Raw genomic sequence first — 26,853 nt, forward strand, 5'->3', positions numbered from 1 at the left:
CCCCCTGGCTATTTAAATAACTTTTTCATTCAGTGTGCGTGGTTGTCATTTTAGTGCAAAGAATATATGAATGTGGTTTACTAGAGAGATTGTTTGAATAGGCCTATTAAACCTCTTGGTGAGTGTGGATTAGATGTATTGTGCCAAAAGTCAGTAGTTCATAAGTAATTAGGAAACAGGTGATAGTGTCCACATAAATTGTTAAACTGCTTTGTCATTACTCAAGATTTTCAGCGTGATAAATGACTGGTAGCTGTCATGAGCAATTTGCAGCAGTAATTAGACAACACTGATAACTGTTTCTGTTGTCATGAAGCATATAGGTGATGTGAGCTCACTAAACCTCTATATATAGACTGAAGTCTTCTGTGGATATGGATATAACTATAGGTAGGCCAGATTTTTGTATATTTTAAAAGTCTCAGCCAGAAAGTGGTGGCGCACGCCTTTAATCCCAGCACTTGGGAGGCAGAGGCAGGCGGATCTCTGTGAGTTTGAGGCCAGTCTGGTCTACAAGAGCTAGTTCCAGGACAGGCTCCAAAACCACAGAGAAACCCTGTCTCGAAAAACCAAAAAGAAATTCTCACATCTGTTGTCTACATTTGTGTAAGTGCTTATAATCTTACATTATGTATTGTCTCAGTATGTAGATGTGTACTTTGTAAATAGCTGCTTCTTTAAAGGGAGAGGAGTTTATCCCTGAGATTAAATGTTATCACCAAGAATTTGAGATTCTTGAGAGGTAAGCCAGGTGTGGTGGCTCATGCCTATAATCTCAACATGTAGGAGGCTAAAGCAGGAGTATTGCCATGAGTTCTTGGCTAGCTTGAGCTAAGGTGTGAGACTCTTGTCTCTATACACACATTTACACATGCCCACGCGCCAAAAGAACCAAAAAAACAAAAACAAAAAACAGTGGTTGGATTTTAGAGCTAAACAAATAGTGCAGATAGAGGTGTTGAAATGAAATGGTTTATTCATTGCAGAACCGGGGCCAAAATTCTAGTGCTTCCTTATTGTTATGGTAGGCTTTTCTTCTTTGCTCACTGCCTCATTAGAGTGACAACCTTTGCCTTTAATCCCAGCACTAATTCCAGCATTCTGGAGGCTGAAGCAGAAAGATTGAGAGTTTGAGGTGAGCCTGGACAAGACCCTGTAAAAATAAAAAGCTGAAATAAAAATACCTCCAAATAACCTTTGCTGAAGCAGAAACTTCAGTTTTAGAAAGGAGACTTGATACTATATTGCATATAGGGAGATAAAGCAGGGAAAATGCAGAGGACCTGGGGGAGAGATGGAGTAATTGAGAGGACCCATTTTGAAATACTAAGTGTAGACTTGTAAAATTACCATGGGGGATTTTGAAAGGAGACTGGAGGCAAACCTGCCAAATCACACAGGCTAAGTGGCAGAACCGGAATAAGGACTTGTCTCCTGACTTTTCAGGTCAGTGTGTTTCCACGTAACCGTTTCGTATGAGTTGAACATCTAGTGACTCTGTACTGAGCTTTTTGTACATGTCTCCTCAGGTTAGAGAGTCGGGGAGTTAGAACGTCAAAATACAGGGTAGAAAAAGTTTAAAAATTGAATATGGAGTTGAAATTATAAAACAAAGAACTCATTAAGCTGGCCACTTTGGTTGTCCTATAAATGTAGTACTTGGGAGGCAGAGGGATTAGGAGTTCAAGGTCAACCTTGACTGCCTTGTGATTTTGAGACCTGTGTCCCTCTCAGAAAAGTTTGTTGAGAGAGTAAGAACCACAAGAAGTTACAGAAAAGCATTGATATAAATACAGTCACTAAGGGTGAGGAAAGAAAAGAACTTCTGCAGGACCTGAGAGGGTACTAGGATGTGTCTTCAATAGAAGCTTTAATTTGCCTTTCTTTTTTACCCTCTACAAGAGAGGAGGGTGAGACAGGCTCTTAATATAGCCCAGGCTTGCCTCAAATTTTCAGTTCTCCCTTGTTCTAGGATTACCAGGCTATAGTTCCCAATCTGGTTGCTGTATCTTTTATTTGTGAGGCTCTCATGTTGTCCAGGGTACCTTTTGTCTTCCTTTGTTTCTGAAGTTGGCCTAAAATGCTTGATTCCTTGCCTCTGTCTTTTGGGTTTTGGACTTTGCAGGTGTGTGTTAACCATCCCTGGGCTGGTAACTCTTAATTATAATATGACAATATTGTAATGAATGGAGTAATACTTTGTGCATATCTCAATGGAAACAACAACGTGGGAAGGAAAACTGTTTATTGAGCACCTTATATTGTCAGGTGCTATATTTTAGCCTTTAGATTTTTTTATTCTTATTTTTAAAGACAGGGTTTCTCTGTATAACCCAGGATGTCCTGGGCTCTATAGACCAGCTGGCTTAGAACTCACAGAGATCTTCCTGCTTCTGCCCCAAAGGCAAACACTACCACTATCCAGAAGATTGTTTTGTTTTGTTTTTGTTTTTGAGATAGCATCTCCCTATATAGGCCATACTGAATTTGAATTGTTACTGTAGCCTAGTTTGGGTTTGAATCCACAGTTCTTCTGACTCTTCCTCTGTTCAGCTAGATATTAGGTTTACAAATGGAGACTGGAGTGGCTTATGTTTTCTAGAGTTATATTGAGACAAAGTCATAGGTTTTGTTTATGCCACAGTTTCTTTTTTGTTTGTTTGTTTTTTTCAAGACAGGGTTTCTCTGTAGTTTTGGAGCCTGTCCTGGAACTAGCTCTTGTAGACCAGGCTGGCCTCGAACTCACAGAGATCCTCCTGCCTTTGCCTCCTAAGTGCTGGGATTAAAGGCGTGTGCTACCACCACCTCGCTGTGCCACAATTTTTTGTTGGCTGCTGCTTGTGGGGTTTGATCTAAGAACTTGAAGGATATAGCATTGAACAAAATACAAAAATTCCTGCCTTCATAGAACTTATGTTTTGGAGTGGATAAAGCCAAAATTCATGCCTTGCTCTGTCTTGATGCTAAAGCCTAATTTTATTCATTTTATCATACTATGTAAAGCAGGGCAGGTAAGATCACTCTCAGGTAAAAGTGCTTGCTGCTAAGCCTGTTATCTTGAGTTAAGTCCTTGGGACCTACCTGGTGGAAAGAGAACTAAGCCTCACAAGTTTTCCTCTCACGTCTACACATGAACCCAAGCACCAGTGCAAGCACATATGTACATGCACACATACACACACAAATAATAAATGAAATAAAATTAAAACTACTCAAGAGGGTGGGGTGACGATCCAGACAAGGTGAGGTGAGTGTTGAAGTCTGAGTAAAGAGCAAGAAGGATTTCAGGCCATGGGGTAAATGGCTGCATAGGTCATCTACTTGAAATTGTGGGATTAAGGTAGGACAAGATAGGACTTGAGCCCGAGCTTCTTCCCTGGAGAAATACCAGTGAGAATAAATTTTTCAAGCAAGACAGTATGGGGAATAGTGGAAGGTTTTGACTTACAGGATGGAAACAGTTTTGAGCTGTCAGTCCATCGATGTTTGATTTTGTATTTTTGTGTTGCTAGGGTTGGAACACGGGGCTTTGTGCATACCAGGCAGGCCTCCGCACTGAGCTGCATCCCTATACCTTGCAATTTTGATAGTGTTTAAGGTGGCTGTCTTCATGACATATTCTCGTTCATATTCTCTCTCTCTCTCTCTCTCTCTCTCTCTCTCTCTCTCTCTCTTTTGTTCTTTTCAGGACAGGGTTTCTATGTGTAGCCAGGGTTTCTTTGTGTAACCTTGACTGTCCTAGAACTAGGTCTCTAGACCAGGCTGTCCTCAAACTCACAGAGATCTACCTGCCTCTGCCTTCTGAGTACTGAAACTAAAGGCTTGCACCACCACTGCCTGGCTAGTTTTTGGTTTTTCAAAACAGGGTTTCTCTGTGTAGCCCTGATTGTCCTGGAACTCACTGGCCAGGCTGGTCTTGAACTTAGAGATATGATTGCTTCTTCCTCCTGAGTGCTGGGATTTAAGGTGTATGCCATTACTTCTGGCTATGATGTTCTTAATATGTAAAGAAGTACAGGAGTTGAGCCCCAAGGGATGAGGTAATGATGTAGTCAAAGGAACAGTCAGAGACAAAGACTAGGCTAGGTTGAAAAGGGAAAAGACATGCTTGTAAGGGACAAGACCCTAAGGTTTCATGTTTCATGTTTTATTTTTTCCCAATGTCCTCTAGGAAACATTTTTTTTTCTCTCTGTTCAGTGCTATATACCCTAAATTCCCTAGAGAAATATATACACCACTGCTGAGATAGACCCAGACCCTAAGGTTTTGCTTAAGGAGTCCAACATAAATCAGCAAAGACCCTTTATCTGGCATGAGTGAAAATGAAGTTTTTGCTTGGGAAATCAGTAATAAACCCTCTTGTCTTTAGGGAAGCAGGATGGTGATAGCATGGTAAAAAATGGTGTGCCTAATATGTATAAATTTATTTGTTGGTGATGCATACATTTCAAAATGATTTTTTCATTTTTCATGGCCCAAATCAAAGAGACACTGTTAGTGAACAAGGTCCCTTTCAGCCAAGTTGTTTGTTAATGACTGCTTATATTCCTGATGAAGGGACATGCAGCATTACCCCAGCTCCCACACTAATATAACCTGTTTTCCTTTACTCTTGCTTAATGTGTTGTAGAAACCAAGAGAGGAACAGATGAGTAACAGCTTTCCTTTTCTTCCCTATGTCCCTCCCCTACAGTGTCTAGCTATTCTTGAAGTGCAGTTCTTGTGATTAACCTTTTTGTCATTGGATTATTTCATCTTGCCTGTAGCCTGTACTTATCTTATGCCTTTTGACTGATAGTCCCACCAGCATCCTTAGGATCACCGCTTTAGACTGTCTTATACTGCATACCACCCACTCATTTGAGAATTACTGTGTTTACCATGTGTCATTCTCATTGTTCAATCAAGCTGTAATAGAATAATAGATGAAAGTTCCAGTGCATAAACTTAGTAATAAGATCTTGGGAGACTCTTGTTTTGGTTGTATGTGAAAGTTGCTATGTTACTAAGTGAAACAAGATAGACATCTTTCTCTCCCATAAAAGTGAACTGGCAGGGCACTTCTGCATGAAGCTCAGGCCCTGCCTCGCTTGTTGTGCCAGTGCTTTAGGGTGTTGCCTTCCTGTGCTTGGCCCTCAGTGACTCACTTCCATTTCTCCAGTCAGAAGGGGAAAATGCGTAATCTGGAAGTTGCTTTTTTTTTTCAGTCATAGTCTATTGATCAAAACTTTCATGTGTAACATGATCACAAATTGGTTTGGAAATTTTGGGTGGTTAATGTCCTGCTAAAACTTACATAGGGGAAGGGCATGAATTAGACAACAATGACACGTTAAAATTCCATCTCATAAACAGTCTCTGTCTACCTCTTTTCCTAATTGCTCAAGCACAAACCAAGGCACAATTCTGTCAAAGTACATACACCCTGGGGAACCAGTGAGTTTTTTGGGCTTCCCCACAGAACACAGGTGAGGGATTTCTTACAGGGGTGTGAGCGCTCCTCCTTCTGATAGGTCATAACTGGAGAGCCTTTACCCAGAGTGTCAGTGCAAATTAGGCAGAATTGCATAATAGGTATCTTAGGGTTATTGTTTCTGTTGTTTTTTATAATTTATTGTTTTTATTTTATGTATATTGGTATTTTGCCTGTATGTATGTCTGTGTGAGGGTATTGGACCCCCTGAAACAGGAGTTATAGACAGTTGTGAACTACCATGTGGGTGCTGGGAACTGAACCTGGATCCTCTGGAAGAACAGCCAGTGCTCTTAACTGCTGAGCCATCTCTCCAGCCCTTGTCACTGTTTCTATAATGAAACACTATGACCAAAGCAACTTAGGAGGAAAAGGTTTATTTGGCGTAAGCTTGCATGTCATAGCTTATCATTAAAGTCAGGGCAGAAACTCAAGCAGGGCAAGAACCTGGAGGCAGAGCTGATGCATTAATCATGGAGGAATACCCATGCTTGCTTGCTTGCTTCCTTTTCCCTTTCTTTCTTTCTTTCTTTCTTTCTTTTTTTTTTTTTTTTTGGTATTTTGAGACAGGGTTCCTCTGCAGCTTTGGAGCCTGACCTGGAACTAGCTCTTGTAGACCAGGCTGGCCTTGAACTCACAGAGATCCGCCTGCCTCTGCCTCCCGAGTGCTGGGATTAAAGGTGTGTGCCACCACCTCCCAACTCTGGGACCTTTTAATTAAAAAATGTTATATTCATTTGTGTGTGTGTGTGTGTGTGTATATTTATTAGTGTTAATGGAGTTCTATTAGTATCCCTGTATACTCCAGCTTCATGGTTATTATATATGTGTCTTGTTAAAGCTTTTGTTCTCTTCATGGTGTGTGTGTATAACTTAATTTCTTTTGGTCTCTAAATGAGCACAGGTGATGCCATGGAAAGTGGACAACCTGGTCCAGTGCAGGTTGTTTTGGTTCACAAAGAGCAACATTCCTTTGAGCTAGAAGAGAGAGCCTTGGCCAGCATCCTCCTGCAGGACCACATCCGAGATCTTGATGTGGTTGTAGTTTCAGTTGCTGGTGCCTTTAGAAAGGGCAAATCCTTCATTCTGGACTTTATGCTGCGATACCTGTATTCTCAGGTAAGAAAGAATTAGCTTATTTCAAAGTACAAAGTGAACAAACTAAGCTCATGAGCTAAAATTGCTTAAGATTTGAGGGTCTAGGTATGTAGTCTAATGGTAAAGTGCCTGCCTAGCATGTGTGAGGAGGCCCTGTATTTTATCCCCAGTGCCTCAGAAAGCAAAACCAAAATGTGATGGAACATCTTGTTTTTCCTGTAGAAAGAAGGTGGTCATTCAAATTGGTTGGGTGACCCAGAAGAACCACTGACAGGATTTTCATGGCGAGGAGGCTCTGACCCAGAAACCACTGGGATTCAGATTTGGAGTGAAGTTTTCACAGTGGAGAAGCCAGGTGGGAAAAAGGTAAGGATGTTAAAAATAAAAAGGAGAGAAAGAAAGAAAGGAAGGAAGGAAGAAAGAAAAAGACTTAGATGTTATAACAGAATAACCAAATGAGAACTTACGTTTATTTTTTTCTTGAGATAGGATGTGGGTGCATACTGCCATGCGTGGTTGGCTCTAGATGAGGACTTTAACATATTCTGTGTTAATCCAATTAGAGAATAATTTTGATCCTTTTATTGCTTTTCTATAGAGCTTTTGACAGTAGATCCTACAGTTTACTCATCTAGATCCTTTACTAAGTAGAAAGCTTGATTTAGGGAGGTGTCAGTATATATTTTATAATAAAAATGTTTGCTTTGTAAAACATTACTCATTCAAACCTCCCTTCCATCTTTGAATTCCTTTAATGAGAAAGACACTCTGCTGTTAAAAAAAAGTATTTTAAAACAAAAGAAAACAGTGGTTAGAGCTGTATGTGCTGTTGGTACCTATAGTCTCAGCACTGGGGGTAAGGTGGGATGGCAACCACTTAGAGGCCAGCCTGGGCTTCTTAAAATGTACATAAAAGAGCAAGGCATGGTGACTTACGCCATGCAGTGTAGTCCCTACACTCGAGAGGCTGAGGTAGGAAGATTGGCACACATTTGAGGCCAATATGGGCTATAAAGTGTGGGACACTGCTTCAAAAGCAACAAGAAAGTGATTTGGAAGTTTATTGTGCTACTGGGTGCTGTGAGACCATTTCTCTCAGTGATGAGTACACATGTAGCTTCTGTTCTTCAGAGAGCTTCCAATATGTCCCCTTCTTTCCTCTTTAGTCTCATTTTTCTAACTAGCGGACATGTGTGACAGTAAACTTTTGTTCAATTGGGATATCAAACTGATTCAGAATTCATCCTGATTCAGTAGTTTTTAGTGTATACATAAAGCTAAACAGTTATCAGCCCCATCTGACTCCAGAACATTTCATTACCTCAAAGGAGCCTCTGGTGTTGGTAACAGTCACTCTCCATTTCCAGCTCCTTCCAGCTCCTTGTCTCTACTAATTCACTATTGCCTGGGCTGTTAGGAAGCACAGCTGGATAGAGAACTAGGTGTGTTTGCATTCCACCTTCCTTTCTCTCCTTTTCTGTCTTCTCTCTTCCCTGCCTTCCTTTTCTGGGGGATTGAACATAGTGTTGTGTGTATGTCAGGCAAATGTTCTAGCTCTCAGTTACATCTCTAGCATCTCTATGGAGCTGTCTGTTCTGAACATATGATACGGTGAAATGATGTTTTTTGGGTCTGCCCTTATCCATTCAGCTTAATTCTCTTAGAGTATTCAATAGTTCTTTATTACCTTTCATGGCTGAACAATATTCCATTGTATGAAGATAGCATTATTTTTTTAATTCATCAGTTGTGAATATTTGGGCTGCTTATATCTTTTGTATATTATAAATAATGCTGCCTGTACATGCCCATAATCTTAGTACTTGGGAGGCTGAGACATGAGTTTCAGGGTAGCTTGGGTTACATTGTGAGATCCTATCTAGATTAACTTCTCCTCTCACAATAAACAAAATACCCAGAGTTGGAGAGTTGGCTCAGTGGCTCAAGAGCATTTGTTGCTGCTCTTTTAGAGGACCTGGGTTCAATTCCTAGCCCCCACATGGTATTTTACAATCATCTGTAATTATAGTCCCAATACCTTCTTTCAGCCTTAGTGGATACAACGTATGTGGTGCACAGACATACATGCAAACAAAATAGTCATATACACAAAACAATAAAATAAACACATCTAAAAACTTATAAAAATACTACCTGCTGGCTGGAGAGATGGCTCAGAGGTTAAGAGAACTGACTGCTTTTCCGGAGGTCCTGAGTTCAATTCCCACCAACCACATGATGGCTCACAACCATCTATAATAAGATGTTGTGCCCAGAACACTATATACATAATAAATAAATAAAAAAAAATACTACCTGCTGCCTGGCGGTGGTGGCGAACGCCTTTAATCCCTGCACTCGGGAGGCAGAGGCAGGCAGATCTCTGTAAGTTCGAGGCCAGCCTGGTCTACAAGAGCTAGCTCCAGAACAGGCTCCAAAGCTACAGAGAAACCCTGTCTCAAATAAATAAATAAATAAATAAATGAATGAATGAATGAATGAATGAATGAATGAATGAAACCTGCTTTAAACATCTATGTGCAAGTTTTTCTAAGATTGAAGCTCTTGTATATATCCATATGTTTGCTTTTTGTGTCTGTGACAAATACCTGAGATACACAACTTAAGGGAGGAAAGGTTTATTTTGTTCACAGCTTCAGAAATTGTAATCCTCAGCTGTTCATTGCTGTGGACCTGAGGCTAAGCTGAGCATGTCAGGAGGCTTGTGATGAGGCAGGTTTGACAGCCATGGTGGGAAGCACGTGGCAGAGCAAAGCACACACGTGGACAGGAAGCTGGAGACAGACAGGAGGGGCCAGGACAAGCATTTACCTCAGAGTTGTGTCCTGAGTCACCTACTTCCTCATTCAGTATGAACTCATCAGTGCGTCACCATTAATGGGGTGAGTGCCCTCACAGTGAAGTCACCTCTTAATGTTAGATTCAGCACCCGAGGACCGAGTCGTCAGCAAGAGCTTCTTGGGGAAAATGCTGTGTGTGTTTCAGTGTCACATGGCAACTCTGTGACTAACTTGATTATTTTTTAACTTGCTTTATTATTTTTTTAATGTATTGGTATTTCTGCATGCATTTATTTCTGTATACCATGTGCATGCAGTGCCTACAGGAGCCAGAAGAGGGCATTAGATCTCCTGAACCAGTGTTTTGGACAGTTGTGAGCCCTACACGTGGATGCTGGGAATCAAACTCAGGTCCTCTGAAAGGGCAGCTAGTGCCCCTAACCACTGAACCACCTCCAATCCCTGTGACTAACTTTAAAAAAAGATGCCTAATACCTTCTAACCAACCTGTGTGCATAACTAACAATACAGGAGGCTCTAGTTTCTATTTCTTTCCAGCTCCTGATACTAATTTTTCTTCCTTTTGCATGAGATCATATTTAGTCAAAACTGGCTTCCAATTTGATACCTTATCCTGATTCCTGGGATTACAGGTATGCACCAATATGCTTGGCTTATTTGTCCTTTATATGTGTAGTAACTTATTTGATGACCTTGTAACCCCCACTACCTTTGTCTTGAGACCTCTCTCTCTATTTGTGTGTGTGTATTCCTGTGTTGGTGAATATATATTTATGTGTGTTTGTGTACAAACATATATTGAGGCCAGAGGAGAGCCTTAGCCTTTGGTGTCATCCTTAGGAATGTTATTTTTCTCTTTTGAGACAGTGTCTCATTGGCATGGAGTTTACCAATTAGGCTAGACTGTTGGCTAGTGGGCTGCAGGGATCCTGTCTCTTCTTCCCTAGTGTTGGGATTATAAGTGCACACCATGAAGTGCAGGATTTTCGTATGGGTTCTGAGGAGTACAAACTCATTTTACAAGATGAGCACTTAACTGACTGGAGTCCTCTCCTGTCTAGTTCTGCATGCGTACGTGTGTATGTCTCTGTGTGTGTGTGTGTTTAATATCCAGAATAGTATGTATGAAGTAGTAAGTCTTCGTGGTTTTGTATTACCTATTATAATTTGTATTTTACTAATGACTAATGGTATTGAACATTTTTCAGGTACTTAAGAGCCATTTGTACTTCTTTGGAGTAATATCTAAATCAAATCCAAAGTTTACAAAATTTTTTATTTTATGTGTGTGGGTGTTTTGCCCATGTGCATGTCTGTACCATGTATATAAATGATATTCATGAAGGCCAGAAGGGGACATCAAATCCTCTGTAACTGGAATTATAGACAGTTGTTAGCAACCATATCAAACCTGGGTCCTCTGGAAGAGTAGCAAGTGCGCTTGACTACTGAATCATCTCTCTAGTCCCTGACTTACTTATCATTATAAATTAGCTTACAAAGTAGTGGGTTTCCTTACAATTTTTTTCACCCCAGTATTCCCCCTTCCACTTTCAAATCACGTGTTTTCTAGTAACCCCATCTCTCTCTCTCTTTTTCTCTGTGTTTTTTAAAATTATTTATTTATTTATTTATTTATTTATTGAGACAGGGTTTCTCTGTCCTGGAACTCTCTAGACCAGGCTGACCTTGAACTCAGAGATCTGCCTGCCTCTGCCTCTCAAGTGCTGGGATTAAAGGTATTCACCATCAACTCCTGGTTTAATCCCATCTCTATTAAAGCCTCCCTTTTTTCTTTTTGGCTTTTACACATTCACCCACATAAATAAGGCTTACCTAAAAAATTAGAAACTGGGATCTGCATATGAAAGAAAACATGGTGTTTGTTTTTCTGAGCCCGAGTCACCTTGCTTAATATACTATTTTTCATTCCTATATATTTTATTGGGAGTTGCATTTTTCTTTAAGGCTGTAAAATTCTTTCGTTTACATGTGCTGTAATTTTCATTTCATTCATCTGGGGTGAATTTCTTACTGAGAAATGAATTGATTTCATTTTGTTACTGTGAATAGAGAAGCAATGGACATGAATTAGCACACATCTGTGGTAGCATAGGCTTTTGGTATGATTGTGAGTAGTATTAGCTAGATCATATTTGTTTTATTTTTAATTTTTAAGCCACTGCTTTTCATAGTGGTTATTCCCGTTTACATTCCCAATAAACAAATATTTTATAATTTAATTAAAAATATTAAAACATGAAATGCCTGGTGAATAGTGAGAAGTGGCTGGCTATGACACTGACATTTTTCTTTGGTGGGATAATTTTATCTTTATGTTGCTGCATGTACTTGTGTTTTGTAGCATTTCACCAGGTCAGAGCAGATACTGACACCTAGCAAGGCACCTAATTGCATTTTTCTGATAGAACCTACAAGCAGGGGTTGGGTAGCTCATGTAAATGTTACTTAAAAATTTTTTTCTTTTTGATTTTTTTAAGATGGCATCTCATCCTATAACCCATGCTGGCCTCTAACTCATCTTGAACATAATGACCGTGCTCTTGTCTCAGCTTCTCAAGTGTTGGGATTATAGGGTGGGATATCAGGTAACTGTGTACTTTTATTCTTTGCATTCTCCTTTCCTTCATTTTAATTTTTTTTTTTTTTGCTTCTTTCCTTTTCAAGGTTGCAGTTGTTCTGATGGATACCCAGGGGGCATTTGACAGCCAATCAACTGTGAAAGATTGTGCTACGATCTTTGCTCTAAGCACCATGACTAGTTCTGTTCAGGTAAGCTCCCCTCCTCTGCTCCCTTCCTTTGCCCATCTTCCCCTTTCCCTTCCGCCCTCCCTTCTTTTGGGGATTGAACCTAGGACCTTGACAATGCTGGGTCAACCTTGACAGTACCTTGACTATTCTACACTAGCTCTTAGTCTGTCAGTTATTTTCTGTTGACACAGTTCTTGTGGTTGTATATGAGAGTTCTTTTTAGATTGTGTTCTAATTTGCTCTTCTGCGATTGTGATAAACCACTCTGATTAAAATCAACTTGGGGAAGAAAAGGTTTATTTGGGTTACACTTCTAGGTCACGATCTATCATTGAGAGAAGACAGCAGGAGCTCAAGGCAGGAATTTGGAGATCTGGAGTCAGGATCTAACGAGAATGCTGCTTATTGGCTTTTTCCTGCTCATGCTTAGCTAGTTTTTATATGTATAATTTCAGACCTACCTAACTAGGAGTGGTACCATCTGCTGTGGGCTGGATCCTCCCATATCAGTCACCAATCAAGAGAATTCCTTCCTGGCTCAGCAGTTAAGAGCACTGGCTACTCCTCTAGAGGACCCAAGTTCAATTCCCAACACCTACTTGGAAGCTCATAACTGTGTAACTCCAGTTCCAAGGGATCCATGGCACTAGGCATACATATGGTGCATATACCTGTACAAAGTACCATACAAATTAAAAAATAAATCTCGAAAAGAAAGGAAGAAAATCTCTTCTAATCATGGCCATAGGACAGTCTGTTTGAGGAAGTTAATCAGTTGAGGTTTCTGATTTCTCAGGTGACTTCAGGATTGTGTCAAGTTGTTAAAATTTAAGCAACATAAGCTACATGCATAACTTAAACTTTTAAGCTCAAAATGAGTTTTTTTATAAGTATATACAAAGCATTTCAAGAAAAATCTCAAACCTCTTAACCTGTTTTAAACTATAAAGAAGGAATTTTTAGATTTTAGTCTTATATTCTTATTTTTCCTAAAAGACTGATAATACTGCTGTATATAAAAATAGCCCTCATATGCTTAAATGCAAATCTTGAATTGTACAAAGCTCCATCCATCCAGTATTCTAAGCTAATTGGGGACTTGTTTGAAGTAAGCCAGTATGCTATCAATCTGGATTTTGTTTTCTAGATTTACAATTTGTCCCAGAACATTCAGGAAGATGATCTTCAGCAGCTACAGGTAATAAGAAAGGGTAATGGGAATAGTGGCTGAAAGATAAAGTAATACAGGTAATAAGAAAGGGTAATGGGAATAGTGGCTGAAAGATAAAGTATCAAGTGTTTTTTATCCTGTGGAATCTACACATGAAAGCAGAAGGGGGGACTGTCTGAGGACAGGAAAGAGACCAGGGAGGAGGAGGGATGTGAGAAAATAGCAGTGGGTGGGTGGGTAGTGCTGGAAAGAGGCTCAGTCATTGAAGCTCCTGCTGTGCAAGCATGAGGACCTGAGTTTGAAACCCCAGCACTCACATAAAATGAACAGCCAGGGGTGGTGGCTCATGCCTTTTATCACAGCACTCAAGAGGTAGAAGCAGGTGGATCTCTAAGCTTGAGGCCAGGCTGGTCTACACAGTGAGTTCCAGCATGGTGGTCTGCTAACCCCAGTGTTGGAGAGGGAGATAGGACAATATCTAGAGTTCACTGGCCAGTAGTCTAGACAACTGCGTAGTTCCAGGTTCTGTGAGAGATTGTGTTTCATAAACTAAGGTTGAATGGTATAGAAGAAACCTGACATCCTCTGGTCTCCCATACACATGCCCTAGCATGCATTCACACCTCACAAACACACATGCATATATACACACATGAGCATGTACATATGCATATAACACACATATTATACACACAGCAAAAACACACATATAAAAACAGAAGAAATAAAAGCAAACAGCTATATGTATTCCTCATAATTTTCTTTGTTTTTTGAGTATTGTTTTTTGAGATAGAATCTCTCTATGTATCCCTGGCTGGCCTGGAACTCACAGAGATCCACCTGCCTAAACCTCCAAAAGAGCTGGGATTAAGGCCATGTACCACTACAGCCACCCTTTGATATCATGATTATCATTTTAAGGAATTTAAGAATAAGCTGGGCGGTGGTGGCATATGCCTTTAATTCCAGCACTCAAGAGGCAGAGGCAGGTGGATTTCTGATTTTGAGGCCAGCCTGGTCTACAGAGCAAGTTTTAGGGCAGCCAAGGCTACACAGAGAAACCCTGTCACAAACAAACAAATGGGTCTGGTGAGAGCTGGTGAGATGACTCCTTAGAAGTGTTAAATCCTAGAACCACATGTTGTCCTCTACCTCTGCGTGTGCGTGTGTGTGTGCGTGCGTGCGTGTGTGCGTGCGTGTGTGTGCGTGTGTGTGCGCGCGCACAGATAAATAAATACAAAACAGTTAAATGAAACTCCACAATGGATGAAAACCCTGGAAGAAAGTGAATGAAGCATTTAAAACAGAAAATTTAGAACTAAGGGCAAAGGTTTTGGTTGTAGTAATTTTCCACTCTGTACCTGTCTTTCTTTGTCTTCCTTGTCTTGAGACTGGATGGTCTTGGACTTCTGATTTTCCTGCTTCTACCCTCCCAAGTGCTGTGATTAGAGTGGCACTAGCTCTGTAGACCAGGCTGGCCTCGTACTCACAGAGATCCGCCTGTCTCTGCCTCCCAAGTGCTGGGATTAAAGGCGTGCGCCACCACCATCTGGCTACCTTCACAAGTCTGTGAGAGAGACATGAATGGACAGGCATAGTGGTTCGTTCATTCTACTTTGAAGACTACTGTCAAAATACTCTGCGAACTCAATGGTATTGCTGAAAATAAAAAGTGTTGGGTGGGGATGGGCCAGTGAGATGGTTCACTGGGTAAAGGTGCTTGCATGTAGGCCTGATGTCACAAGTTTCAATCCCTGAATCCCACAGGGTAGAAACAGAGAACCAATTCTACAAAGTTGTCCTTTGATCCACATAAAAGGGGTCACACACACACAAAATGAATACATTAAATAAGGGAGGCTGGAGATGTAGTTAAGTGGAAAAACAGCTGCGTATCATGTGTATGCCTTAGGTCAATGTCCAACAACACTCCATTACAAAGTTTGATGTTAAAGTCTAGATTTTAAAAAAATGTATGTATATATGTGCATGTGTGTTTACATGCCATGATACACACGTGTAACTTAATTTGGGAGTCCATATTCACGTTCCTCCTTGTTAAGACAGAATCTATCTTGTTATTTTTGCTGCTGTGTCTTAAGCTAACTGGCCTGTGAGCTTTGGGTCTTTGTTCTGACTCTCCATCCCATTTTGCTGTACGAGTGCTGGGATTATAGGTGCAAACTACCACATCTGACTTTTTGTGTGGGTTCTGGGGCTTGAATTTGGGTTGGAGTCCTCAGACTTTTACCCACTGAATGATTTTCTCGGACTAAACTTTTGTTAAGATTGCATACACTACTCTTGTATTTCTCTGGTAGAGGGTAGGACCTAGGGTCAGATTTCTAAACATTTCTTTAGTTGTCAGTCCCAGTTTTTCATTTCTCAGCTGTTTAAGAGTTCTGCTAAGAGAATGTTTTATTTCTTGGGCCTTTTTGCTTCCTCCCATTTGTTAGCAGGGCATAAAATGCTGGAACTGGACATTTGTTCTTTTTCTTTTTGCCCTTCATGTTGTGACAAGTTCTTTGTACTGTCACATTCTTTCATGTTCTCTTTGTCCTGCGAATTTGACAGTTAAGCTTCATTTTATTATACTTAACTGTGGCTTCTTGAAGAAACAGATAAATATATGCAGGAATCCTAATCTGTGTGAATTCATTGCCATTTTAATGGAGTAGATATTTACTATAGACTTTTGCTGTTGGAGATAACAGTGCACAAAATGGTAATGCCCCTGCACTGTGGTCAGAGTGTTCATGGTGATTAAAGGCTACCACATCCAGCTAAATTAATATTTACATTTTTTTAGATTTATGTGTATAAGTGTTTTTGCCTACATGTATGAATGTGCCTGGTGCCCATGGAGGTCAGAAGAATGTTATATCCCCTGGAACTGGAGTTATAAATGATTGTGAGCCTCTATATGGGTGCTAGGAATCAAACCCAGGTCCTCTGAAAGAACAAGTGCCCTTAACTACTGAACCGTCTTACCAGCTCCCAAATATTTTTGCAAAAGAATACTATAAAACTATTTTAAAGTAGTTTCAAGCCACTAACTCTTCTTTTCTAAAGCTCTTCACAGAATATGGACGTCTGGCAATGGATGAAATTTTCCAAAAACCCTTCCAGGTAAAGCACTATAGAGTCACAGTTTAGTTCACAGTTCAGCAGATGTGCCTGTTTTTAATATAACCTATAAATTACAGTTTGTTTGCTGTTTTGTTTTTTTTTTTTAAGACTGACTCTTGTTACTTAGCTCAGGCTGGTCTCCTTTAGCATGCCCTTTCAAGAAGATTGTGCTAATCTTTCTGCTAAAGTATTACAGTAATAACTAATTAATCTTGAATATGCACTTGTACAGGGTTATAATTCTGTTCTTTTCTGCCATAATAGACTCTGATGTTTTTGGTTCGAGACTGGAGTTTTCCTTATGAATATAGCTATGGACTGCAAGGAGGAATGGCATTTTTGGATAAGCGTTTACAGGTAAGTGGGAGATCTGAATAATTACCTAAAAGTAGTAACTTACTCATTTGCTTTTGACTGTTGGAGGGAGCGGGACGCTTGTTTGTCCCGGCCACCTGGCTAGCTTACACCCAAAATAACCACACAGAAACTGTATTAATTAAAACACTGCTTGGCCATTAGCTCTAACTTCTTATTGGCTAACTCTTAAATATTAGTTTAACCCATTTCCATTAATCTGTGTATCGCCTCGTGCCAGTGGCTTCCCAGAGATTCTAACTGGTGTCCATCTCAGGCAGAGGATCCATGGCTTCTCTCACTCTGTCCTTCTTCTCAGCATTCAGTCTGCCTTCTCTGCCTACCTAAGTTCTGCCCTTTCAGGCCCAAAAATGCAGTTTCTTTATTCATTAACCAGTGAAAGCAACACATGAACAGAAGACCCCCTACACCATTTGACTATTGTTTAAAGCATATTATTGAAAATGATACTTTGTAAAATGTTTATAATTATTATAAGCCAGTATATATTTTGTTTAAAATTGCATGTATATATTTGTATGTGTGATAGAGAGGAGAGCACTGCAGTATCCATGTGAAGGCCAGAGGACAGCTTGTGGCAGTTAGTTCTCTCTTCACAGTGGGTCTCAGGGACCAAGCTTAGGTCAGCAGACTTGGTGACAAGTACCTTTCCCTGCTGAGCCATCTTTCTGGCCCCAGTATTTTTTTCATGGTAAAGTTGAAGGGCCTGGGCATATGATATATAGGCACTGTAGAGGAACTCTGAGCAAAAGGCCATTATAATTATAATTTCCAGTTGTTATTTGGATCAGGTTCTATTTGTGCCTTTAGAATGTCATGTTTATAATTGTAGTTCTGTTCTTATTCATTATTATTTGCTTTGGCATATATATATATAAACCAGCCTAGCCTGTTCCTAAAACCGAAGCACAGGAGACTTTTGTCAGTCATTGCTAGCTTATTGGATCCTCCTTCTGGCCAACAAGGCTTCTCTTCTTCTTAAATGTTGTGCAATGCCCTTTAAAATCAAGTCTTTAGTAACTGCTCTCTGTTAGCTATGGGAACAAAGTGCACGGTCATGCACTTACTGCTTTTGCGGTTCTGGCTCTTCCCATTGGTCACTCTGATCTGTCAGTCAGGAAGTTTTCTTTCCTTTGTCTCTATGCTAGTGGCTGCTAGTGACAAATACCAAATTATTTTTAGCTGGTAAACTGTTGATTTTCCTTGGCAGGTGAAGGAACATCAACATGAAGAAATTCAGAACGTTCGAAATCATATTCACTCATGTTTCTCGGATGTTACCTGTTTTCTCTTACCACATCCAGGGCTTCAGGTGGCCACAAGCCCTGACTTTGATGGGAAATTGAAAGGTGTGTTACATACATTGTTACTGTACATATGATTTGATCTTTGGAATTCCATAATGAACAGTGTCAATTATAAGTCAAATGGATGGTTATGAGAACAAATGTGGTTTCATAGAGAGAGTAGCATTAGTCTAACTCAGATTTTGCTCCTGACTTACTGTGACCATCAGAAGGATTTTGCCTGTTTCACAAACTGGAAATAAGATGATGTTCTTCAGGGATCTTTCCAAGAGATATATTATGGTTCCCACCTTACAGGAGATCAAAGTGCTGAATAAAGGAAGACAAAATCAAGACATCCAGTATTTTTCAAGTACAATTATCTTCCTCAGGAAAAGTACACGATAGACAGCTAGGTTACTGTTTAAACTTACTTGTGTTTGTAGCAAAAGCTAATGCTGGGTCATGGGCTAACGTCAGAATTGCTGAGTTGTTGGTGGGTTAGAGAACCAGGATGCTTGGGTACCATTATCTTATTTTGTTCCTTATTCCTGGAGGCCTTGAGTCACCTGATGGCTGGCCCACAGTTTATACTTGCTAAGCAGTTTTATTGGCTGATCAGAGTCTCTTAATTTTCCCTAAAACTCTGATAATAGTAGCTGCCAGCTTTACAGTCCCTTTGTGTTCCCAGTGTTCTGCCAAGTGCTTTCAAACTAAGTTTGCAGTAATTCCATGAAGTTACATCATTTCTTTTATCTCATGCTGGTGAAAACAAGGAAAGTTAAGCAACTCACTCAAAGTTCTCAGCTAAAAGCAGTGGAGCAGAGGTTCACGTCCTGATTCTGGTGCCTTAAAGCCCGTACCATGGGAATAGTCGTTCATTGTTGTTTGAAGGAAGTCTTTAGAGAATATTTACTTGTTGAGTTACCAGGGCAACTTTCCTTTTAAAAGTAGTCTCAGTGTATATGAAATACATAGTTTTCATTTTTTTATTTAGTTGATTTAAGAAGAAGAATATATTTGTATGTCAAAATGTGCAGACATAAGGCTAAAGAGATGTCAGTAGTTTAGAGTGCTCTTTGGTTCTATCGTCTGTCCGTGTCCCCCCTACCCTGCATCAAATAGTTCACAACTGTCTGTAACTTCAGTTTCAGGGGATTTTCTGCCTTCTTCTGGCCTGGCTGGGTACTGGCATGGACATAGTACACATAACATATGTATATGCAGCCACACACACATAAACTAAAAATGGATACTTAACATTTTTTCTTAGATTTATTCTGTGTGTATGAGTATTTTGCCTGCTTGTATGTTTGTGCACCATGTGTGTGTCTGGTGCCTGCAGAGCTCAGAAAAGTGTTCTGGATCCTCTGGAACTGGAGTTATTGATTGTTGTGTGCCTCCATGTGGATTTTGAGACCTGAACCTGGATCCTCTGCAAGGGCAACAAGTATGCCTAACGACTAAGCCATTTCTCCAGCGTGCGTGCGTGAGTGGTGAAAACATATTTGTGTGTGTGTGTGTGTGTGTGTGTGTATGCAAGCGCAAATAGTGATAACATATATATTTTTTCCTCTTTATTTTTTGAAAGGGCAGGATCTCATGTAGCCCAGGCTGGTATCAAACTCAGTTGGTAGCCAAGAGTAACTTTGAACTTTTCTTCCTGCCTTTGCCTTCTGACTGCTGAGATTAAGATATACACCGCTGTGCCCAGCTGGAAATGTTCTTTCAGCGTTATGGTGCTTCATGGTTATCTGGATTTTTATAAAATCTAAGCTGTTGGATTTTTGTTTGTTGTTATTTAGCCCTGCCTTACCTGGGAGTTGATATGTAGACCACCCTGGCTTTGAACTTGGAGCAATTCCCCTGTTTCCACTCCTTGAATGGTGTGATTCCAGATGTGTTCTACCACACCTAGTTCAGGAGGATGGATCAGAGTGACTTTGTGCCTTGTCTCATGGGGAGCTCAGGTTACCAGGTATACGCATAGAAAAATGGCCTTTCCTATCTTAAGGCATTTTAATATTTCAAAGCCTTCAGTTTCGAAACTCAGTTTCATTTTAACATTTTTATTTAGAAAGTAGACAGTTTTTAAAGTTGTGTGACTGTGACTTGAAGGTGTGTTGTTACTGGGATGCACAATGTTTGCATTCCTGTGCTTGCCTTTATTTTTTTTTATTTATTTTTTATATTTTTATATTTTAGTTTTTCGAGACAGGGTTTCTCTGTGGCTTTGGAGCCTGTCCTGGAACTAGCTCTGTAGACCAGGCTGGTCTCGAACTCACAGAGAACCGCCTGCCTCTGCCTCCCGAGTGCTGGGATTAAAGGCGTGCGCCACCACCGCCCGGCCTGTGCTTGCCTTTAATAAGGTACTACAAGCTGGGCTGCTCAAGACAGCAGAGATGTGTTCCTTTACAGTTCAGGAAGCTAGACATGTGGAGTGGTGGCTGCTTCCTTACAGGGGCTCTGAGGAGAACCTCTGCCATGCCTTTTTCCTGGCCCTTGGGAGGTGATGGCAATCCTTGGCATTCTTTGACAATGGTTGTGCCTCTAATTTTTTTTGTTGTCGTATGGCTGTCTTCGTATCTTCTTCTTCCTACCAGCCCATCAGTAAATTTAAGGCCCCCTCAGAGCCATATTAAGTCCTTATTTTAGTGAATCACGTTTGCTGGGACACCTTCCAAGTAAGGTCACATTCTGAGATTACAGATGGGTGTGTGTTTGAGGAGGAGGCACTGGTTTTTTTTTTTTTCATGCTTTCTTATTGTGTATATTCAGTAAAACAACCAATACAAACACACTTATGGTTGTGTACAAATCCTTGCCAGTACATAAAGATAAACCAGAGTTTGTGTATATAAAATACACACAATAATCATGAAATTACTTGTATATTTGTGGAGTGCTAATTTAAATGATTAAACTATGAACTGTATCAGATGGGTGAAGAGATTAAGGTTTTCAAATGATAATGCTGCTAGCACTTTTCTTACATGTTACATGTTTCTACCTAATATATTTGCTACTGGTGGAGAAGACATAACCTCACTTGGAGAGACCTATTTTTGTATAATGGTAGATTTGAACTTCACTGGGGTATTTTGTCAAGTACTGGAATAAAAATGACTTCATCTTCTCCATACTGTATTTGAGCCTTCTTAATTTTTAACTAAGCCGCAGCTCAGCTATGGTACATAGCATTTTGTTACTCTTCTCTCTAATAAGGAGAACTTAAGATCCAAAAAGTGGTTTCTTTCTCAGGAGGGAGAGAAATGTTTACTCCATTGTCTACACATAGAGTTTGCGGATGGTTTAGTCACTAAACAGGAAGTATGTGGTTTCACACTGTTTATGTTTATGAAACAGGGAGCAAATTTAGTGTAAGCAGTCAATCTCCAGTCTCATGACTAGGAACCATTTGGTTCCCTCATTCAAGATAGAACCATATTTTTAAAAATTAATTTTAGAGATAGGGTCTCACTTAGCTATCCTCTGGAATTTACTGTGGTAGACCAGGCTGGTCATATATTCACAGAGATATGCCTGTCTCTGTTTCTGAAATGCTGGGATTAAAGGTGTGCACCACCACAAATAGCCTCAAAATAGAATTATAAAATAAAATAGGGTTTAATTAATTAATTAATTTTTTACATATGAGAAGGCAAGTCCAAAAGGGCTAGAGGTATGTAGCTCACTTATAGGGTCCTCCCTGGCATGTATAAAGCACTGAGTGTGATCCTCAGCATAGAGCAAAAACCAAAAAGCAACCAAACACAAAATTGAGACCAAACCCAGACACAGACCCTAATCTGCAAACTCCCAAACCTAAATTATTGACAATATGTGAGTCACTACGGCAATCAGAATAGCAAAATATGTTAGTATGTTATAGTTTCTTTCTTTCTTTCTTTCCTCGAGACAGGGTCTCTCTGTAGACCAGGCTGGCCCTGAACTCACAAAGGTCTGCCTTTCTCTGCCTCCCGAGTGCTGGGATTAAAGGTGTATACCACTGCCACTTGACTGTGTTATAGTTTTAATGCATAGTAATTTGGTGATATCAAAATTTTAATTTTTTTCTTGGCTCTAGTGTTCTGCTTTTAAGAGTTTATCCTAAGAAATTTTCCAAATGGGTAAAAATTGTGTTCAAAGATACATATTTGGTAGGGATAACTTCAAATCAAATGTGTACTTACAAGGAATTAGTTAATTTATGATATGTTAAACACAGAGTATTTAAGTTTAGTCAAGTTCAGTCATTAGCCAGGTGTGTTTTGGTGGTGCACACCTGTAGTTCCAGCACCAGGAAGGCAGAGGTAGGAGCATCCAACTTGAGATCAACCTGGGCTGCAAAGGGAGACCTTGTCTCAAAGCAATTATTAAAAATAATTAGGTAGATATTTGGATCTATGTACATAAAGAGGAGTCAGGGATAAATTATTAATTGTAAGAAGATTGAAGAATAGCATATGAAATCTGATCCAAAAAATTAAGTTGTACTGTATTGGTTGACATAGGGTCTTGCTTGTTTTGTAGTCATTGCTAGCTTCAAACTGGCTATATAACTAACCTTGAACCTGCTCTTCTCCTGTTTTATCCATCCCAGTGCTAGGATTACAGACTAGTATCATCTTGCCTAGTTTACAAGTACTTTAAAAAATGAAAACACTTGCCAGATGGTGATGGTGCACGCTGTTAATCCCAGCACTCAGAGAGGCAGAGACAGGAGGATCTCTGAGTTTGAGGCCAGCCTGCTCTACAGAGTGAGTTCCAGGATAGGCAGGGCTACACAGAGAAACCCTGTGTATCTTAAACACTTAGAAGTATAATTTTCCTTTTTTACCTCAATTTTAAAATCTGTTAATAGTCTGCTGTTTGTGTCTGTTTAAAGAGCTACAGTGTAGTCAGATAAACCTTTTCACTCAGCAATGGCCTTTGTACAAAATGGTCCCAGAGATTATAGAGCCCATGAGTGTCATGTCTGCCTGATACAGATTTGTACATATGCGTTAGACAGTGTTAGCACAGTGAGGAATTTACCTGATGACATAGTTCTTAGATTTTATCCCTGTTGCTAAGCAATACTATACTGTTAGATTAAGTGACTATACTTTAGATTTATAGGTGGATAGTTCATAATTTTAGATAAGTCAGAGAATAGCTTTGTGGAGGTCTCTTCTACGCTTAGGTGGGATCCAGGGATTAAACTCAGGTCATGAGACTTGCATAGCCAAAAGCCTTTTATTCCCTGAGGCATGTTGTACCCTGAGGCATGTTGTACCCATTTCTTGGAGACATTGTCTTACTATGTCCTTGGATGGCCTAGAACTGGTTATATAGCCCGTGCTGACCTTGAATTCAGTTGTTTACCTCAGCTTCCTAGTGCTGGGATTTCCAGCATATACCTCTAAGCCTGGCTTTATTGAGCAGCTTCAGTGAAGAATAAGTGCTAACCTGAAAAAATATTTATAAATATTTGGCTAGGACTGACCTGAAAGTCACACAATTTTTAAAAAAATTTTTTGAGACACAGAGTCCAAGCTGGCCTCTAACATTCTAAGTAGCCAGGGATGGCCTTAGTCTCCCAAGTTCTAGTGTTGTAGCTGTGTGCCACCATATCTGGCACCACACGTGGTGGACTTTATTGTGATTGTAAGTAGAACCCATGTGGGGGTGACTCAGAAGGGAAAGGCACCTGCTGCCAAGTATGATGAATCTCAGGTCAAATAGGAACTTAGCTGTGGTGTCATAGAAACTAAGCTGCTGTGTCTTTTGGTAGAGGGTCAACTGCTTTTTTGAGGCATTATTTCATCATATGGAGGATGACTATGCCACAGCATAAAGAAAACTATTCCCTGGAGCGGGGAGATCGCTACAGAAGCTATTTATGTGTTTCCTTAACCAGACACTAGGACTTAGTCTTTTTTGACGTCATGAGTGACTGGACCAACTGTCTTGAGACAGTTCTTTTATGATTTGAAAGCTGTTATTTTGGAATTGCCTTAATAGGCATAAGTAGTCCGAGATCTTTAAATCTTGGTGTCTGCATCCTTTTGGGTCCATGAAATAAGTAATCTTGGTTTTTGAAATAGTCCTTCAGTATAATGAAAGATGAAACCATAAAATGGTTAAAAATAGATACTATGTTGTCACATTTAAAAAGAGGATCAGAGAGATAGCTCAGGAAATAAAGGCCTCCAAGCCTAGACTCACGTGGTAGAATGAGAATGACTACCACAAGTTGTCTTCTGACTTACACACAAACAGGTATGCACTTGTATGCACACACACATTTTTTAAAAAAAAAATTCCCCAAAGAATTAAAAGGTATTTAATGAAATGTCATTTTTTGTAAGGTTCTATAGTTTAACATATGTAAGCAAGTAAGTTTCTGTAGAACAGTATAGTGTGTCCACTACTTTATACTTTTTTAGAATAGGATTTAAAGTACAGATTTTTATATTTTTTATTTTTACTTTTATGTGTTTACATGTTTTGCTTGCACATATGACTGTGCACTATATGAGTGCAGTTCCTGCAGAGGCTAGAAGAGGATGTTGGGTCCTCTGGAACTGGAGAAGAGGAGCCAGTTCTCTTAACTGTTGAGCCCTCTCTAACCCCTTAAGTATGAGCTTAATGATTCATCCTACCTTTTTATTTCTTAAAACTTAATGGGTTCATTTTTTCATATTGTAATTAGGTTTATTGATGTGGGTGTCCTTCTGTGTATGTGTTGCTTTTATTGGTTGGTGAATAAAGCTGTTTTGGCTAATGGCTTAGCAGAGTAAAGCCAGGCTGAAAATCTGAACAGGATAGGGAGAGCAGGCAAAGTCGAGGAGACACCATGTAACTGCCGAAGGAGAAAGATGCGAGAACATTACCTGTAAGCCACAGCATTGTGGTGATGCATAGATTAATAGAAATGTGTTAATTTAAGATGGTAAGAGCTAGGAATACGCATGAGCCATTGGCCAAACAGTATTGTAATTAATATAGTTTTGTGTGATTGTTTGGGTCTGGGTAGCTGGGAAACGAAAGTGCAGTCTCTGTCAACAATTTATGGAGTGCTGAAGAGTATCTTGATAATGGGCAAAACTTTATTTTCACTTGACTGTTGGAACCTCATAAAGATATTGTTTTTCTTAAAAAATAATAAAAGGGGGCAGGGGGTGTTCTTCTTGAACACGGGGCACAGGACAGACACGCACGGCGGAACAAACACAGCCACGACACAGCGGCTCCCACGTGGGTCCACTTTAATGGGGGAGGGAAACACAAAAGGACGAAGGATGTGGGACACACGAGGAAACGGCAGGACGAGAAGAAGGGGCCTCGTGTGGCCCTGCCTTTTAACGGGGGGCACCAGGGAATCTGGGAAGAATATCCCATACCTGCACGCAGGTGCGCGCACAGGCAACCATAGTCCAGGAGGAGTCTGGGAGTTGTAGTTTTCCAAAAGAACAACAGATATTAGATTTATATAAATGATATTTCTGATAATTAATTCTCCTACATCTTCATAGTCAGATCTGTTTATTCTTACTTTGAGGAAAGGGCACCTCTGCTTGATAAATCCCCTGAACCTGCTTTGAGAACCTTGTGCAACCTACAAAGAGTCAGTTTTCTGACATAATAGTCTTTTTACATTAAGGTGGCCTGGGAGCTACTGATGAGATACTTAGAAGTAAATAGCAGGAGGTACTCTTTGAGTGTAGTGTAGCCCTGGTGGTTCTGGAACTAGCTCTGTAGACCAGGTTGGCCTTGAACTAAGAGATCCACCTGCTTCTGCCACAGTAGTGCTGGGATTAAAGGCATGTGCCACCACCATCCAGCAACTTTTTTGGGGGAGACAATTTATAGCTCATTTAAGTCTCATATTCATTATGTAGCCCAAGCTGGCCTTAAGCGCCTGATCCTCTTCCACCTGCTTCTGCTGGGATTCTAGGTGTGAGTCACAGCACAGGAAATAATAGCTGCATCTTTTAAGACAAAATCTTAGCAAAAATGAGGCAAAGGAATAAATAATGACTTCTTGTTTATTTTAAGGGATAGTGTGGGGTGCAGCAAGGGCATGGGGCAAGTGTAGTATTTATTTTGTTTTTGAACCTTATTTAATTCTTTGTTTTGTTTTTGTTTTTTTGATATAGGGTTTCTCTGTGTATCCCTGGCTGTTCTGGAACTCACTCTGTAGACCAGGCTGGCCTGGAATTCACAGAGCTCCACCTGCCTCTGCCTCTTGTGTGCTGTGATTAAAGGTGTACAGCACCACCACCTGGTTCCTTTTTTAATTCTTTAAGAAGTTATGCTTTCTTGGGAGGCAAAAGCAAGAGGATTTCAGTTCGAAACCAGACTTCCTGGGTTCATAGTCAGGATTCTGTTCCTCAGGCCAAGAAATTTCTTAAAAATCGAGGGAATAGACCAAATATCCCAGAATTGAAACCCATGGTAAGGATTTTTTTTTCTCTGTATACCTTTGGCTGTTTTGAAACTCACTCTGTAGACCAGGCTGGCCTTGAACTCACAAGTACTGGGTTTAAAGGTATGCATCAGCATTGCCTGGCTAGATAAGGATATTCTTATTCTGTTCTGAACTGGAAAGGACTTAGGTGTGACAGGAAGAGAGAGCACAAATGTAAGTGCACTTGGACAGCGCCTGGCCCCAGCCAAGGATAGCAAACACAGTCTTCACCTGTGATGGAGGCTGCACTTGGACAGCGCCTGGCCCCAGC

At 40.2% G+C, this 26,853-nt stretch overlaps 1 protein-coding gene across 1 annotated transcript in view; it reads left to right on the forward strand.

The window, feature by feature from the left end:
* Positions 1 to 26,853, forward strand: part of Atl3 (atlastin GTPase 3) — a 47,427-nt gene that overhangs the window by 8,026 nt on the left and 12,548 nt on the right. The window contains exons 2-8 of the mRNA XM_005351878.2: positions 6,379 to 6,593; positions 6,795 to 6,938; positions 12,083 to 12,187; positions 13,314 to 13,364; positions 16,410 to 16,466; positions 16,731 to 16,823; positions 18,052 to 18,190. Of these exons, the coding sequence (XP_005351935.2) occupies positions 6,379 to 6,593; positions 6,795 to 6,938; positions 12,083 to 12,187; positions 13,314 to 13,364; positions 16,410 to 16,466; positions 16,731 to 16,823; positions 18,052 to 18,190 (804 nt within the window). The remainder of the gene's footprint in view (positions 1 to 6,378; positions 6,594 to 6,794; positions 6,939 to 12,082; positions 12,188 to 13,313; positions 13,365 to 16,409; positions 16,467 to 16,730; positions 16,824 to 18,051; positions 18,191 to 26,853) is intronic.

The sequence above is a fragment of the Microtus ochrogaster genome, chromosome 8 (assembly GCF_000317375.1).
Source record: "Microtus ochrogaster isolate Prairie Vole_2 chromosome 8, MicOch1.0, whole genome shotgun sequence".
NCBI classification, from domain to species: domain Eukaryota; kingdom Metazoa; phylum Chordata; class Mammalia; order Rodentia; family Cricetidae; genus Microtus; species Microtus ochrogaster.